The 17,534-nt window shown below is 42.6% G+C and overlaps 1 protein-coding gene across 2 annotated transcripts in view; it reads right to left on the reverse strand.

The window, feature by feature from the left end:
- itga8 (integrin, alpha 8) overlaps positions 1 to 17,534 on the reverse strand; it is a 38,039-nt gene that overhangs the window by 3,618 nt on the left and 16,887 nt on the right. For both annotated transcript variants that reach the window (XM_056444557.1, XM_056444556.1), the window contains 12 exons: positions 15,515 to 15,560; positions 15,233 to 15,340; positions 9,293 to 9,348; positions 8,772 to 8,929; positions 8,511 to 8,642; positions 7,160 to 7,227; positions 6,413 to 6,560; positions 5,697 to 5,789; positions 3,233 to 3,312; positions 2,686 to 2,766; positions 1,690 to 1,795; positions 349 to 507 (listed from right to left, as the gene is read on the reverse strand). In XM_056444557.1, the coding sequence (XP_056300532.1) occupies positions 349 to 507; positions 1,690 to 1,795; positions 2,686 to 2,766; positions 3,233 to 3,312; positions 5,697 to 5,789; positions 6,413 to 6,560; positions 7,160 to 7,227; positions 8,511 to 8,642; positions 8,772 to 8,929; positions 9,293 to 9,348; positions 15,233 to 15,340; positions 15,515 to 15,560 (1,235 nt within the window). The remainder of the gene's footprint in view (positions 1 to 348; positions 508 to 1,689; positions 1,796 to 2,685; positions 2,767 to 3,232; positions 3,313 to 5,696; positions 5,790 to 6,412; positions 6,561 to 7,159; positions 7,228 to 8,510; positions 8,643 to 8,771; positions 8,930 to 9,292; positions 9,349 to 15,232; positions 15,341 to 15,514; positions 15,561 to 17,534) is intronic.

Genomic DNA, 17,534 nt, shown 5'->3' on the forward strand with positions numbered 1-17,534 from the left:
AATTACACTACAGATGATAGCACAGATATTTGGAACTATTGTGTATCTAATTTTTGCAAAAAAGCATAATCCCCCCCCCCTTCTTTGAACCAACTGGCAAAGACAATGGAAAGCAGCGAGACAACAGGTACAATTATGTTTCAATTAAGCAGGTATGAATTATGGAAAAATGGATGGATGAATAGGACCCTAGCAATGTAACAAATAAGTCTGAAATTACAAGAAAGTTAGTTATAAATATTATTTCCACTGCAGGCAATATGTCCGTAATTAAATATAAGAGTTGTTGAAACTGTGTCTGCATTACTGCATGCATAAGCGTGTAAATGATTATATATTGGTGTTTACCTGAAGGCCTAGTGGGTTGAGGCTGGTGTTCGTCCGGCAGCTAATTGGTCCGTCAGTTTGAATCTCCATGGCATACAACAGGTTCTCGTCACGGAAACGGGAAGGCCATCCGACCTGGAGCTCAGCATCGCGAATACTGCTGGGACCAAAGTTATGGAGCTGGAGACGGAGAGAGGGGAAAAGAAAAGAAGAAAAAAACGTCAGAATTGAGCTCTGTTCTGTCTTATTAGTAGGTATCATGTGACTTTGGCTATAATTAGGTTATAATAACTCTGGGATGATGACACAGGCCACCTGTGTTTTAGTAAAGATAATAGTAATGCAGCCTTCACTCCCACGGGATCACCTGGCTCATCGTTCCACATCAAAATTAGGATGAATGAATCATGTTCCCCCCCCCCCCCCCCCACACACACACACACAAACATGCACACAGACAAGCTCACACACACACACACACACACACACAGACAAGCTCACACACACACACACACACACACACACACACACACACACACACGGTCATTAACACTGAAGCAAGTCATCCAAACAGGACATGATCCTGCTGCTGCGGGGCAAGAATTCTACAAGAGAAGAAAAAAAACCCTCTGTCCTCTCTAACTATGAGCAGCTGTCTACTGGGAAAAGCACCGCAAATGAAAATCATTATCAGCTGCAGGACAGACCAGACACGGCTGCACTCCAATCCAATGAAGCAGCCGTCCCTTTAAAACAAAAATAAATCACATGTATGGTGCTCAGACGCACACGTGCACACAGCCCTATTGTCAACTGTCGCCAGTCAGTCTGCCATCCCCCCTCCCTCCATCTATTTGTCTGTACCTCTGCTTGACCTTGTTTTACCCCTCAGTGGTGATTACACATTGCACTGTGTCCAGTCAAAGACAAATCTTTTTTTCCTTCCTTCCTTCCTTCCTTCCTTCCTCCTTCTTCTTACTCTCCTTGCTCCCTTCTTCTCTGTTTTCCCCACCGTCACTGCAGTAATTAACTACTGAGCTGGAGACCTTTGATCAGCCAGAGCCCAATTATTTATAGAGCTACTGGTTTTACTGTGTGTGTGTGTGTGTGTGTGTGTGTGTGTGTGTGTGCGTGTAGCCATTTCCTTCACCTTTTTGTTGGAGCTTAATTTACAACTTCACACACCTAGTTTTCTGTTCTTTTCATCTCAACAGTCTGCGACGGAGGCCTGCTTTGTTACCAGCAACGACACAACCGAAACAACCCAGCCTTCTTCTTCTTCATCTCTGAACACACCTCTACCTTCCTCTTCACTGGAACATTAGCTGTCCTGCCGTGCTTCGAACCAGGACGTGCATTTACCTCATAGATGTGTGTTACTTGCGGTCCCACGTCCTCCTCTTTGACCGGCTTCTCTTTGGGCTCCCAGCGCGGGAACGGCAGCACCACCTGAGAGGGATGAGACACCCTGAAGAGAGCAGAAACAGACCAGTGAACATGACGCGTATACACACTGAGAAACAAGATACTTACACTCCATATGGATGTTGACTGTGTATGTCTTTTCACCATGGCTCAGCGATCGAGCCATGGTGCAAAGGCACAATAACTTTGGAACATAACTATTTGATTTGGTAACTCAGACAACTAAAGTGTTATTATAGATTAATTTTGGAATTTGGTATACATGTTTCGCACGAGACATAAACAACAGGATTTTGGCCACTACTTGTTACAGTAGGTTTGCACTAGGATGTGTGATGTCTAGTTCGTGGAAGAGAGATTACCGCAGAGAGCAATAAATATGTCATTGTACTGTAAAGAGTAGAAGATAGACTTCTGAAGTTGTCCTTTAATATCTACAGTAAATTTATAATTGAGGTCATAGTTAGTTTCATAGTTTTTGTCCGTGACATTTTCTTATTCAATTCAAAAGGCTTCATGGCTTCATTTCACAACACTAACACAGGAACTCGTATGTCCTCGCATCTCAACCCAGGTCCTCCACTGTTTGTATGTGCAGCTGACCACACCCAAACAAAGCCATGGAAGACTCCAAGCCCTGAAGTGTGTGTCTGTGTGTGTATCAGTGGGCATGTGGGCATCCATGAACATGTCAAAGGCTCACAAGCATCTCATGTGCACTTGATTAGTTCAAATGTATTTCTAGAAATGTTTTCATGCTGTTGTCCATATGTATATAAACATGCTCTGCAAATACCAAACATTATAAAAAGGGGCAGTAATATCCTTCAAACGCCAGAAAGTTTAAACCGAAACCAGATCAAGTGTATCTTTGTGAAACTGACACGGCAACAAAGACGCCATCGCGCTCACATGCAAAGAGGCTGGACTCACCCACGCAAATCAAGTTGAGCTTTGGCAATGATGGACACGTTCAGACTGACTGGGTTGCTGTCGGAGTTATCTTTGTTGGAGCTGTGGAGAGATTCAAAAGGAGTTGGATTAAAATCTAAAACAAAACCCACATCACGCTGCCTATATGCCCTACATTGCATCTCAATTTGCTCACATTTCACAGACGGCTAAAATACAAAATGTATAGAAGCAAACGCTCATATCAAAGCTGTGTTTTGATGTTCAGCTGACTCCAAGAAGAATTTCCCTGGTTGTGGGCTTGGCTGACATTTAACTGTCTGTGTCTAGTGATGTGAAATTGATTCAATGAAGCAAACAGAGGACATGTTGTGTTGAGCTCGTCTCTCTCTGGAGCTCCTCTGGGCCATCTGTCTTCTTCTGTCTCTGCGGTCAGTTTCATCAAACCACAGCGGCGAGATCAGGACACACACAGAACTTATTTACATGGCTCAGAAGACAGACAAACAGCTCTTTGTGTGTGTGTGTGATATTGGGGGATATGCATGAGAGTTGGTGGGCCTGTCACCTGTGGATCTGTAGCCCAAAGCTGATCTTTGGTCCTGCGTCTTCCAGCCTTTGGACAGAAAACCTCAAACCAACCGACAGCTGAGTGTGAAGAAAACACAAAAAGAGAAAATGTATGAAAAACATGTGACCGGAGAAAATTGAACTGAGAGGAAAAAAACAGAAAAACATCAAAGGCCACGAAGGAAGTGACTAGTAATAGACAGAAACATCCCTGTTAACTACAACCCCCTCTGTTGTTACATTGGGTCTCTGTCTGTGTTGTGTGTGTGTGTGTGTGTGTAGGCAACAGAATAATTCTAAAATCTGAGACAATCCAGACTACACACACTTAAAAGCTACTTTTAAGTTTCTTGTCTCTCCAGTTTAAATCCTGTCCTTCAGGCTAACTCAAAAAACGTGGAGGACTAAGTTCATCATCATCTGTAAAACGAGATGTGTGTGTACGTGCTGGTCGCCGTGTGACAGTGTGGACGCGCATGTGCACGTGTGTGAGCTGTACTGAACAAGTCAAACACATGGTCCAGAGATGGAAATGACAACATGCAGACTCACACTGCCACTGCAGGAGGCAGGCCTGTGTGTGTCTGAGTGTGCCTGTGTGTGTCTGTGTGTGTCTGGCAGGAAAGATCTAAAGAGACAGCAAAGGAGTATGAGTCATTTAGACAGAAGACATCCCTCTCAGCTGTGATGACGCCCCAGGGGGAAAACAGCCCAATAACAGTGTGAAGAGGTCAACTTATTGTCCTTTAGGCATCACCCCCCCGTCTGAAAGGTGGCTGTTAGAAGAGTGTTGTTTCATCCTTTAGAAAGCCCACTAGCTGTGGTCAGCTTGAATTTATGCTGGTTACAATAGATTGTACAATTTTACGGTGGATGACAAAAAATCAAAGCATCCACATCAACTTTCTCAAAGCACTTTTGCAGTGTTGTCAGATTGAATGCTGTATTTTAATCCCAAATAATCATGTTTTTTCCAAAACATGGCTAAATGCACTGCTTCTGTCTTGGGTTTCTTGCCCTCCTTGAAACTACAAAGATTTGCCACAAGCAATGTATTTAACCACAAGTGGTTTATGCTGCAGCAGCAGTTTAACAAACTTCTCAGGGCTTTATGAGGCTTTTTGTCAGCCACACAAAGTTTTCACAATTTGCATCTATCTGAATAAATAAGAATTTAAACTCCGTCGCTAAAAACCTGAACACAATTTGTCATTTGACTTGACGGAGCTGCAACTGGGATTGAAATGTGTTCATTATAAGAATACATGTGTATTTTGGAGTCTTTTCAATAATACAGATTTATAATAGCCTTACTATCAATAAATCATGTGATAAAGAAACTATTTGAATAACACCTTTTTCTGCTTTGAACCTTGGAAACAATTTAATTTTGTGAAACAGTAAAACAATATAATGAAATCCCCACTATAGGATTCCAGTGATGGTCAACAGAGGATTATTTTATTTATGACAGACATACAATTTTATAATTCATTGATTTCTACCAAAGCTTTTGCAAAATATGCTAACTTCTGCTTAATGCAACAAACAAACACATTGAACTAATTGAACAAAAATGAAAACAAAAAGAATCAGAGACAGACACGCACGCTAAAGACAAAACCAGCTTTCTATCAGCCATGTCCCTCCAACACTTTGTTGTGCCACAGCCGTGTGACACAACAAACAAACTTCAGGGATGACAAGTTGCACCATTTAACTAAAGTCTTTATGTTCTGTATACGGTAATGGATTCCTAAACATCCTATAGGACAAGGGGAGTTAAATATGGGAAACATCTGGATGGCTGGGGAGCACACACAAACACTTACACACACACACTTACACACGCTCACACACACACACACACACACACACACACACACACACACACACACACACACACACACACACACACACACACACACACACAAACACTTACACACACAAGTCATGTCCCTTTCACATGCCAACAGTGAAACATGACCACAGAATGGATTTATCAGTATCCCATGTGTCACCTCCAGACCCCCTCTGTGACGGCCTTGACACCTTTAGAGAAAACCTACAGTCACAGTCATACACACACTGGATCAAACACACACACTGAACCACATGTGACATGCTTAGTGGTCGCACACATACGAACACTGGTGTGGTAGAGATGTCGGGAAGAACCAGAGTTTTACAAAGCCTTGACATCCTGCATGTGTCATCCATCCAAGAGCTAAATGGATTATTATTAAACACCCCACACACACACGCACACAAACGCACACACACACAGTGTGAAGCATAGTCAAGGGAGTGTGTGGCATGAGGCTCAAGGTGGTGATCAGTAATCATTGCACCATCAATCCGTTTGAATTAAACCTGAGGAGTAGCAGTCGTAGCATCTTAGCGTGGAAATGGATGTTTCAATGTAATTGTGTATATAAGTGCTTTTTTGTGTAAAAACCCACCTCTGTCTCGGCCACCATCGGGTTCCCGAGGTCACACACAACCCTTCTGGACTCATTGACCATCTTGTACTCGCAGTTCAGCTGAGATAAGGACTAGAGAGGAAAAAGAAGAGAGGCGAGAGAAAACGACAAGCACAGTGAGTGAGATGACGAGGCAAAATTAAATGAAACCGACAAATAGGAAACATTGAGAGCCAAGAGGGGGAAAGAAAAGAACAATGAAGGGACGTATCACACCATCAAAGGGGGAAGGGAGCGACTGAGTGAAAAAGAGGAGTAATGGGACGGGGGAAGCATGAGAGGAAGAGTGATGAATGCTCTGACAGGAACAACCTCATCAATCAAACAGCCCCATTACACACTCATTAGCGCACACACACGCGCAAACACACTCACACACAGCCGCTGACCCGATCCATTTCCGTGCTCACTAATGTAGCTTGTAAATCATGAAAAGGTCTGTTGGGCTGTTGCCAGTGGAGCATAGCATGCCTTGCCTTAATCTCTCCAAACAAACACACATGAAAACAGGATGTGATGTCATTCTGTAGCTGCGACTTCAAATAGCTCACTTCCTAAATTCGTATGATAATTTAGCATATACGTCACACTGGCGCTGCCTCAATGCTAATGTCCATTTGAACCCTACCGACCCCCAACATAACATACATCAGACCGATGTGTGTGTGTGTGTGTGTCAGTGTGTGTTTAATTACCTCCACCCTGCGTTCTACTCCTATGTAGTCGGCCTCTGGTGGTATCAGCGTGTGGAGTTCCGTCTCATAGGCTCCCTCTCCTCGGTTCACCGCAGTAATGGTCAACATTATTAGATTGTCGTCTCCAATAACCAGCTCTGAGCGGTCCCTGTGTGTGTGTGTGTGTGTTTTGTATTAAAAAAAGAGAGAACAGTGCACAAAGAAAATAAATATCTTCAGTCAAAATAAAAGACTTTGCTGCAGTTACATAAAAGAATCTCCAACTCTACAGGGTTTAAAAAAAGAGAAAAGAATATATGTCTTTTATTTTTGGACCTTCTTGTTTCGCGTGCAATCTCCTCTACTGCATGGAATGCAATACCCCTGACCCCCCAAATAGCGTGTGTGTGTGTATGTGTGTGTGTGTCAGTCAGTGACAGGATGTTTGTATAACGCTGCCATGGAGATATCGTACAGCTGGAAACACTATAGAGAGTATAGGCTAATTCACATCCACATCAGCACACAATCCCCCCCTACCCCCATCTCTCACACACACTCACACACACACACACACACACACACATGGTAAATGGAATTATAATGTGAGCAGCTTCAGCGTGTACTGTTCTCATTGTGTGAGGATTAACAGACACACGTTCTCACTTTCTTTAGTTTCGCTGTGTGCGTGTGTGCCTGTGTTTGGTCGTGTAAAGTGTTGAGTGTTTACAGGTTGGGGTCAGGGGGGCGTGGCCATGTCAGTCTTACATGCTGGCAGAGAGCTGGAGGTCGGGGATACAAATATTGTCGTCACCGCAGTCCAGGAGAATGTAGGCCTGAGAGAAAGAGGGCAGGGAGAGGGGGATTGAGGAAATTGTAGAAGTACACTGGACATCATCATGAAACCAAAAACAGAAAGTGGGATGCAGGTGCTATATACATACAGACGTATAGACTCATAACATGCACACTATTGATGTGCTATCCAGGTCCTGCAAAAAATGGTTTATTTTGTCTTTGGTTCACACACCCAACTTCGGACCGAGGATGGTTGTTTAATGAAAACAATTACAAAATAATAATAATCTTTTCTTCTCTCTCGTGACTCTACACTTCTTACTCTTTCTGCAAGTGGAAGAGCATGCAACGTGTGTTCACATATTCTTAATCAGGCTTGCTTCTTTGACATACAGGACTGTCTCAGAAAATTAGAATATTGTGATGAAGTTCTTTATTTTCTGTAATGCAATTAAAAAAACAAAAATGTCATGCATTCTGGATTCATTACAAATCAACTGAAATATTGCAAGCCTTTTATTCTGATTTATTGCTGATTATGGCTTACAGCTTAAGAAAACTCAAATATCCTATCTCTAAATATTAGAATATCATGAAAAAGTATACTAGTAGGGTATTAAACAAATCACTTGAATTGTCTAATTAACTCGAAACACCTGCAAGGGTTTCCTGAGCCTTGACAAACACTCAGCTGTTATAAATCTTTTTTTTTACTTGGTCTGAGGAAATATTAAAATTTTATGAGATAGGATTTTAGAGTTTTCTTAAGCTGTAAGCCATAATCAGCAATATTAAAAGAATAAAAGGCTTGCAATATTTCAGTTGATTTGTAATGAATCCAGAATGCATGACATTTTTGTTTTTTAAAATTGCATTACAGAAAATAAAGAACTTTATCACAATATTCTAATTTTCTGAGACAGTCCTGTATAAGTAGTTTGAAGTAGGAAAAGTCCAGCAAACATAATCTGATCAATCCTGTGAAAGGCAAAGTTAAGCTTGATATTTACACGTTAGGTATTTTGTTGTTTTCATTTCTCTTCAACGTTATGAGTCATTACGTGCTCAGATTCGGGCTCAGTCTAGTCAAATCAAGGATGTTACATTTATTCAGACCAATATCACAAATGTCCCTCTTTACAATCTTTGCAGCATATGACACCTTCTTTAGACCCGAGGGAAGAAAAGACTGCCCCCAAAAAAACCTTTAAAAAATGGGTAGATGAAGAAACCTCAGAAACAGCAGCAGAGGAGCGAACAACATGGTGCAAAATGACAATATGGAAAAGCAGGATAAAATCTGTACTGTATATGTACTCACATGCTCTTGAAGGAATGTGCTGCTGTAATGGTTGAGGACAGGTGGGAGGTTTTGGCCATGATTGGGTGGAGCCAAGCTGTAGTTCAGCGACAGTGAGATTGGGGTCAATTTGTCCCTGAAATCCTCCTCCTCCTGAGAGAAACAGAAAGAGGTGAGAAATGGTTTGAATAGTATCCAAGCCGTTGCACAGCTGATGTACGATACATAACATTTTGCAAAAGCTCCTGTATTCGTGTTTGAATATGTGTGCGGTCCGCTTACTCTCAGGTAAATGGTGTAGCTCAGACATGCATGTGGGCTGTTGTGTCCCAATTTGAGGAGCCCAGTGCGATGAGGCTGCTCTGTGTCCAGGAACAATATTCTCTTGACTCCGCCTCTGGTGCCTTTCAACCAATCCAGCTGCAGCTCTGCTCTCAGGTCTGGACAGAAAGTAGTGACACACAGATGGAGATGGAGTTGAGAGGAAAGCATGAGTGTAGTGACAGTGAGCGTGAATAAGACGATCCAGCCCATTAGACACAACTGTTCTAATCCCTTTGCGTGTGCACTTGTGTCCACAGCATCATTAGATAGTGGAAACAATGTACTTTAAACCTCCGCTGCTTGAGTCTGTTTACCCTATTATGGTTTCCACCCTTCCTCTTGCCCTTGTTTTCCACTCTCATTGGTGGGGCAGAGGAGACTGATGAGATGTGCATTGGCGGTGGCTCTGACTGCTGTCCCAACCGCTCAAGCCCTTTGCCTCCCCCTCTCATCCCATCACATTGTGCACAGATGCTTACCTACAGCGCTGGGGATCCCCACTCCACTCACTGCTGCACACACGTCCACCTTTAGACTGGAGGAAGAGAATATCAGAAGATAAATAGTGTGAACCGTTAGCATATTGTGCAATATTAACACATATCTGTCCGTTGACAACATGTGAGGTCCAATTCCTATTGGCACCTCTAATTCTGAAATATTTACCCATTTATGATACCATAAAAGAGGATATTACTGTAAACTGGTAAGAACAGTCAGCCATGCAAGTTTCAGGGTGGCAGCTCTAACAAAGTGCTGCTAATAAGCACTATAAGAGCTTGCTTAACCCTTGTGTTGCCTTAGGGTCATTTTGACCCTAATCAATATTACACCCTCCCCCCGCTTTAGGATTAATTTGACCCCATTCAATGTTTAATGTCGGTGTTCTTTCGGTAGTCAACAAACAAACATAAAGTGCCTCACACTTAAACTTGGAAAACAATATTAATTCTAATAATTTTCTGGAGGTTTTAATTGCTGGCGTCAAATTGAACCCAAAGGGTAAAATATGTTAGTAAATATAAAGGTAACAGGAGGGTGAAATATTGAATCGGGTCAAAATGACCCAAAGGCGGGGGGAGGGTGTAATATTGATTCGGGTCAAAATGACCCTAAGGCAACACAAGGGTTAATGTTGATGTTTTATAGTAAATTATTCTTCCTCAAAAGCTTTGAAAATGAGCCAATACAGAGTCTTTAATTTGTATTTACTGGAATGTATGTTGTAAGACAGAATGATATTATGATGTTTTAGTCATTTATTTGGAGAAATCAAGGTCCGGAATTATGATGTGAATTGTTATTACATTACATTACATGTCATTTAGCAGACGCTTTCATCCAAAGCGACTTACAATAAGTGCATTCAACCAAGAGTACAAACTAAGAACAACAAGAATACAGAAAGTAACATTTCCTCAAATAGTCGAACGACAAGAGGACCATAATAACAGCCATTTAAGTGCCACTGAAGTGCTAATCTGTGTTTTAATCCAGATATAGTCAGAAAAGATGTGTTTTTAGTTTCCCGGGGAAGATGTAGAGACTTTCTTCTGTCCTGATGTCAGTGGGGAGCTCGTTCCACCACTGAGGAGCCAGGACAGCAAACAGTCTGAATTTCGAGTGATTATCTCGAAGTGAAGGAGTCACAAGTCGATTGGCTGTTGCCGAGCGGAGCGAACGTGTTATCATTTACATTTGACTTTAGCATTATTAAAACATGTATGCAGTGCATGAACGTGGTTAATATTTATTTGTGGTATCTTATAAGCCAATGCCGGCTGGTAATATTTGCTCCCTGTATATTTTCGCATGAGTTACACCAGAAATGCGGTCCCTTTCACAGCAGTGACTTATTTAAAGATAAATTAGGATTGCACATGATGCTCCAATGATATTATTAATTAATTGCAGACATTTTTGCAACCACTCTTCCCTCTAATGCATGACAAATGCATAATTGACAAAATCATAAAATAATATATCACTAAATACATTGCCCCTAAGCAAGGCATTAATTCCTTCCTGTGCTCCAGGAGGCAGTGGGAAATACCGCTGAGGGCCCTGTGAGCCCCTCAATTAGACACACAGACATGGGAGACTGGGAAGCATTTCTGCATTTCCTCTATTTTAGTGTGTATTAGCGTATGTGTAAGATATTGTGTGTGTGTGTGTGTGTGTGTGTGTGTGTGTTATCACCTCTCTAATCAAGAACAGGAAAGTGACTCCCACACAGGGAGCTCTGCTCTGTTAAAGGCACTAATCTTAGGAAGCCTACTGATGCAATGCTCCTGATTCTGAAGACTAAGCAAAATGAGGCATGAGGGGAAATGACTACATCGGAATATTGTTTGCTTGGTTTCAGTCCACAAACTCCAACTTCCAAAAAGCAGATGTTGGATGGTTGATGCTTGTGTTTAAAAAAAATAATTAGTATCCCCATTAGATTACACAGTAATGATGAGGTAGTCTTTTCTGATGATGATGATGATGTGGGATGCAGATGTGAGTTAATGTACGTGATAAAATACAGGTTTCAATTTTAAAAATGACCCCCATAAGTAGGGATGGGTATCGTTTGGGTTTTTTCCGATACTGGTGCTAAACCGGTACTTTAAAAACGATACCGGTGCCTAAACGGTGCCTGAACCGATACTTTTTTTTAATTAACACACAATGAGGACATTAAAAACCTCTTTGGCCATATTCCCTGTAGAAGCCGTTATCATGGAGCACCGACACACAACGGATATCAGACTGTTAACATACACAATATATGTTCTCCATTATATGATGTGATATGTATTGTCATGTGCAGACTTTATAGGGTTAACCTGTCACTGTTTTGATGGGCAAAGAGAACAACCAATCAGAGGTACTGAACATGACATGTGACAAATAAAGTTTTGCTTCTGACAGCCAGTGTTGCCAGGTCCGCGGTTTTCCCGCGGAATTGGGCTACTTTTGAAGTGTTGCCGCGGGTTGAATTTTTGTCCGCTGGTTCGGGTAGACCTATTTTGCATGCAAATTACATGAATATCTTTAAATAAAAATCCATATTTAAAATGAAATAATTTATTTATACCCAAATCCTACCAAACTGACTCCAGATCAGCACGTACGCGCCGACACATCCGCTCGCAGTGGGTCACTTTCCTATCTCAGGGGGGCATCATGAAGGAGTTATGGGCATATTTTGAGTTCTGATATTGGGCTGGTTTTTGGGCTGGTTTTATTGGCCATTGGGCTGGTTTTGGGCTGGTTTTGATTGGCCATTGGGCTTGTTTTGTCACACAGACCTGGCAACCCTGCTGACAGCGAGAGTTACACTGAAACAAGTGACGCCCCACGGTCTTTATTCCTCCGTCATTATATTCCCGGTAACACCGGGTATACAGCCGGGACCGCTGTACATCAACACATCTGCTAGCAGACTGTCACGCTCGTAGCTCGTAGCTAGCGCTAGCTACGAGCTAGCTTAAACATGGTTATAATGGCTAATTTATTATTTCTTGGGCTACTTTTATGAATGCAAGACTTGCAATCAACGTTACGGTACTAATCTGAGTTACGGCTGCTCGTCATCATCGGTCTCCCCGTGTTCAGGGGGACCGGTGACGGTCTCCCCATCGCGCCCAGCCTGACGCTGGTGTGCTCCACACGGGCTCACTAGTCACACACGGCGCAGCCTCCGCTGTCAAAGTTAAATATGAGAGGCTCGTAACCTGCTGACAGGGCGGAGTCACCAGAGAAGTTCACAACAATAGTTTTTTTCAATTTCAATCGGCTCAGGCACCGGAAAGAAGCACCGGAATGTGCGTTGCGTTTCGGTCCGGGTAATACCGGTTGTATTGGAACCGGTACCACATTGGCACCGGGTTTCGGTACCCAACCCTACCCATAAGGCATGTTGACCTCTGCAGGTGGTTTCATGCGTGTTTAATATGTGTTGCATGTAAGCATGTGTGTGTTTTGTGATTGTGCGTGTGTCAAGTGTGACTCTAATAAGCACTGTGTGTCAAACCTAAGCGTATGCAGTGCGGAAATGACCCCCAATTTACTGACAACAGCTCTGCTGCTTGGTTAGTCATTACTGTATGTAATTTACCCCTAAATGCATCTGTGCTCCACCACCCTACACACTGCCAGACGGCCCTCCCTGCAAATAGAAACACTTCAGTCCCTCTCCTAACTTCTCTGGGTTCACAAAATGAGAAAGAAAGAGCGTTTAATTCAAGACGGGTCATTAAGGAGCTGCCCCTCCTTCTCCAACACTCCTTCATCCATCTAGCCACAGTTTGGGCCTCTTAACCCTCCTGTTGCCTTAGGGTCAATTTGACCCCATTCAATGTTTAACCCTCATGTTACCTTTATATTTACTGACATATTTTACCCTTGGGGTCAATTTGACCCCAGCAATTAAAACCTCCAGAAAATTATTAGAATTAATATTGTTTTCCAAGTTTAAGTGTGAGGTACTTTATGTTTGTTTGTTGACTACCTAAATAGCCCTTTAAATATATAAAAAAGTTGATATTTCTTATATGTTTGACACAGTGAAAAACAGCCTGGGGTCAAATTGACCCGAAAGAACACTGACATTAAACATTGAATGGGGTCAAATTGACCCTAAGGTAACAGGAGGGTTAAGCATCACAACTACATGCAAGACCCAAACCAAAGCATCAGACTTTAAAAAAATTATTTCCCTGCATCTTTTTAAAAAAACAACAGAAGGTCGACTTAGCACTTTTTAGAGGAGCAGAAACAAGCTGTTATTCTAACATTGATTTCTAACCTCCTACTAAGTTGAAACATGTTAGCAAACAGGTGCCTGTTCACACATCCTGCAGACACGGGGCAACACCAGTGGACATTTGGAGTCGCGCTTCTTTCCACCTGATGAATGTGAGTTGAATTATCTCTCTCCTTTCTGCACTGGTTTTGGTCTCCACCAACTCCTGTGAAAAACATCCTGCTCTTTGCAGCTCTTCATTTCAAAATACTCCACTATGTTCACTAGCTAGTTACTTTAGTTTAGGGAGGTAGCAGAGAGTCCAATTTGAGAGATTGTTCGCCAGCAACTGTTGGCCGACTATAAGAGTGGTGGAGGAAACCAGAAGAGTACATTTGTAATCTAGACAATCATCAATAATGTACTTAAACTCACCGCAGCAGAGTGGACCAATACTTCTCTAATTATTATTATTTGATAATTGATAAGCGGAAGTTAATAGATGGATATATATTTATCTCATAAGAAGAATGATTATTGCCACGTTGCAATGTTGTATGACAATACTGTATAAAGTACATATATAAATGCCAATATTTTGATTTTGGAAATACCTCCAGAACAGTGTTCAGGGTAAAAAGACTTTCTGGGTTTTTAAAAGATTGCGGGATACTTTTTAAAAATATAAATGTTATGCTTTACCCTGGGCCTCAATGTAATGGTAATAAATCAGCATCAACTGCAGCTAACCTCCAGTCATGCGTCTCTCCATCTCTTACCACAGGGAAACAACTCAAATGTCCAGAACATCCCAAAATCCCAGACATCCCTGACTTCTACGAGCTGCTGTTTGACTCTCTGCATGTGTGTGTGTGTGTGTGTGTGTCCTACGAGTCCTATCTGATTCCATACCTCCCACCAAACTTATATGGCGGTTTATTTAAATGAACTGAGATATGTTTTGATAGAATTCCACAGTTTAGTGCTTTCTGTCAATCCGATCCAAACCCTGTTTCTTTTTCACCTGCTGCCAAGACTCACACACACACACACACACACACACACACAAACACGCACACACAAAGACATTATGATGTTAAACTAACCAAACACACTTTTTTCATCCAAATAGTCAGATGGTTCCAGACCTAATAAGTTTGGACCAACAACAGACTGTGGGGAAGCAGCAGTGACCTTTAGACCCGTTGCCCTCAACTGAACCCCCCCCCCACCCCCTCTCAGACTCTTCTAAGCCAGCCTGCTACCCACAGGAACAATAACATAATCAAAATAGAAATATGCTGTTTTAAATGAATAACAGGGTCTCATGCATCTTTATTTCCAGGTTATACGAGTATCCTTTTTCAGTGTGCTTCTAAATGATCGCATGAGACCCACAGACAAAGAGACGGGGGATGGTGGACGTCTCGAGCACAGGGGTGAAATATTTGTCACATCTGTCGGTGTGTGAGAGATTTATGACTGCGTATACTTTAGACGGCCGACACAGTAGAAGCGGTAAGATTTGTGGTACATTTATGGGGTTCAGTACAGAAATGGGCCTCATTAGTCTAAAGTTCCTTTGGACGTGTATCCCTTTAGCTTTCATTCTCACACACACACATAAACACACACACACACACACACAGTCAGATTTAAATAGACTTGAGCATTTCCTTCTTACCAGGTAACCATGATATCTGTTTGAGGGAGGTGACACTGTCGGTCATCGGGGTTCAGGATTCTGGGAGTCAAGATCATTGCAGCTTCCACGGACACGACAGCTCGAGACCTGCACACAAAACACACACACACACACACACACACACACACAAATACACGTATTGTAATACAATCGGACGCATGAGACATTTGAGAGACTCACAGACTTCCAGGAGAAGCACAAACGTGAGAAACAAATCCACAAGCATTTTAAAATGAGAGAGAACGCCTTGTTCATTCTTACCTGTACAGCGACACCTCGCCTGCCCCGAACGCCCCCACGATTAGATCTGCAGAGAGAGAAAGTGAGAGAGAGTGAAAAAGTGAGAGAGAGACGGGGAAAAGAGAGCTTCAAAGAAAGTCACAGATGGGATTGATTTCAAGGTCTCCATTAATCTTCATCAAACACAGACTTCTCATGTTTAACACACATACACACACAAGCGCGCGCATACATGCACGCGGACGCGCACACACACACACACACACACACACATCTGATATCACTATGCATTTACTTTCACACATGATCCAGCTCAGACTCAATTCATAAACACTAATGATGCGTTTATTTGTTTGTGAGTTCATGATGCATGTGTGTGTGTGTGTGTGTGTGTGTCTGTGCATGTGTGTGTCTGATGCGAGACAGGCACCCCGTGTTGCCTTCCAGTGCCATGACAAAGTTCACATCGCTCCAATCACATTTCCCATAAGCTCCTAATTGTAAGCGCAACAGATCTCATCTAGATGTGATTTTTATTTGTTGTCATGGGCTTTGTGATGAACACACACTTTTAATTGGCTCTCGTGAGTTTAAAATAGAGCCGCGTATTTAATGGCTGTGGTTAGGGGACACATATCAATGAAACCCCCCCCCCCCCCCCCCCACACACACACACATGATTAAAACAATGTGAAACTGAAGAGAGGCACTTAATGAATACAAGCCATCATGGCCAAATGCAGCAGTTGTGTGATCCGGAAAAAGACAGAATAACATCTTGGGCTGCAGCTACTTACTGTTTTCATTATTAAGTAATTTGTTATTATTTTTTAGGATTCATTTTTGAATTGTTTGGGCTATCAATAATAAAAGAAAAGTAAACATTGCCATGAAAATGATCTAAAAACAAATTGATTATGGTTTACAATGACATAAAACTATGTCATAAAACATTCATATTTAAGAAGCAGCTCAATATCAGTTATTCTCTGTGGTCACCTGCTGCAGGCAGTATTAGAATAAGATGGTGGACGTGTTCCCCTGTCGAGCTTGCTTGTCATTTGCTGTGTCTTTCCTCTCCTGCGTATTTAAGAAGAAAGGGACTAATTGAATCTGAGAGAGGAACATCTGTTTCTGCCTCTGGCTGCAGTCACCGAGTCCCCCTGAAACCACAACATTAAACCTTCCCCTGGAGTGTGTTAAGTCGCAATGTGAGTATGTGTGTGTGTGTGTGTGTGTGTGTGTGTGTGTGTGAATGCTGTATCAAAAGGTCTGCTACAAGAAAGGACCTCAAGATGTGTGTTTTGTGGGGCAGCTGGAGAGGTATACGGAAAAGGGGGGGAAAGAGCTCAGGAGGAGGAATGATAGAAAAGGGAGGGCAGAGGATAGTGCACTTGGCTTTCACAGTGCAATCTGTGAAAGCCATCAGATGCAAGGTGTGTTTTCAGCAGAGGGAGAGACCGAGAGGGACCCCCTGACTCCCGGTCCAAATTCCTCAGTCCATCCCGCTGTTGGAGTTGTGTAACCAGGAAATCCAACTCCAGTCCCGCCATAGCTTCAACACAGTGGTGGTCTGCACTCCTCACTCTTATGTTTGCTTTCAAAACCGCTGCATGACATGAGACTGATTTGTGGACAGGGCACCCTCGGGGTTAAGCGTGTGTGAGAGAGAGTTTGAGAGTGTGCATGGCTGCACCGAGGGCTAAATCAAAGAACGGCCCACTTTCCTTCTCGTGTCAATCTATTTCCTAACGCACAGGAATACTTGACTGCCACTGTTGATTTGAGGTTAGTGTGAGTGTGTCTGTGTGTATAGAGACACACTGAATCATACCCCCACACAAATGGGTTGACACACCGGTACATACACTCTCGTATACACTCTGCTCCTTGGTGGCAGGTCTAGATGCAGGTAGAGTCTGTAGCTGAGCTGCTTCAGCTGTTGGTGGCTGTGAAAACACAACCTCCATCCCGAGTGTAGACAGACTGTCAAGCTGTCACTGGCTGCTCGCCCTGACTGCCTGTTTATCTGCAGGGGACT

Source organism: Pseudoliparis swirei, chromosome 22 (genome assembly GCF_029220125.1).
Source record: "Pseudoliparis swirei isolate HS2019 ecotype Mariana Trench chromosome 22, NWPU_hadal_v1, whole genome shotgun sequence".
Taxonomy (NCBI): domain Eukaryota; kingdom Metazoa; phylum Chordata; class Actinopteri; order Perciformes; family Liparidae; genus Pseudoliparis; species Pseudoliparis swirei.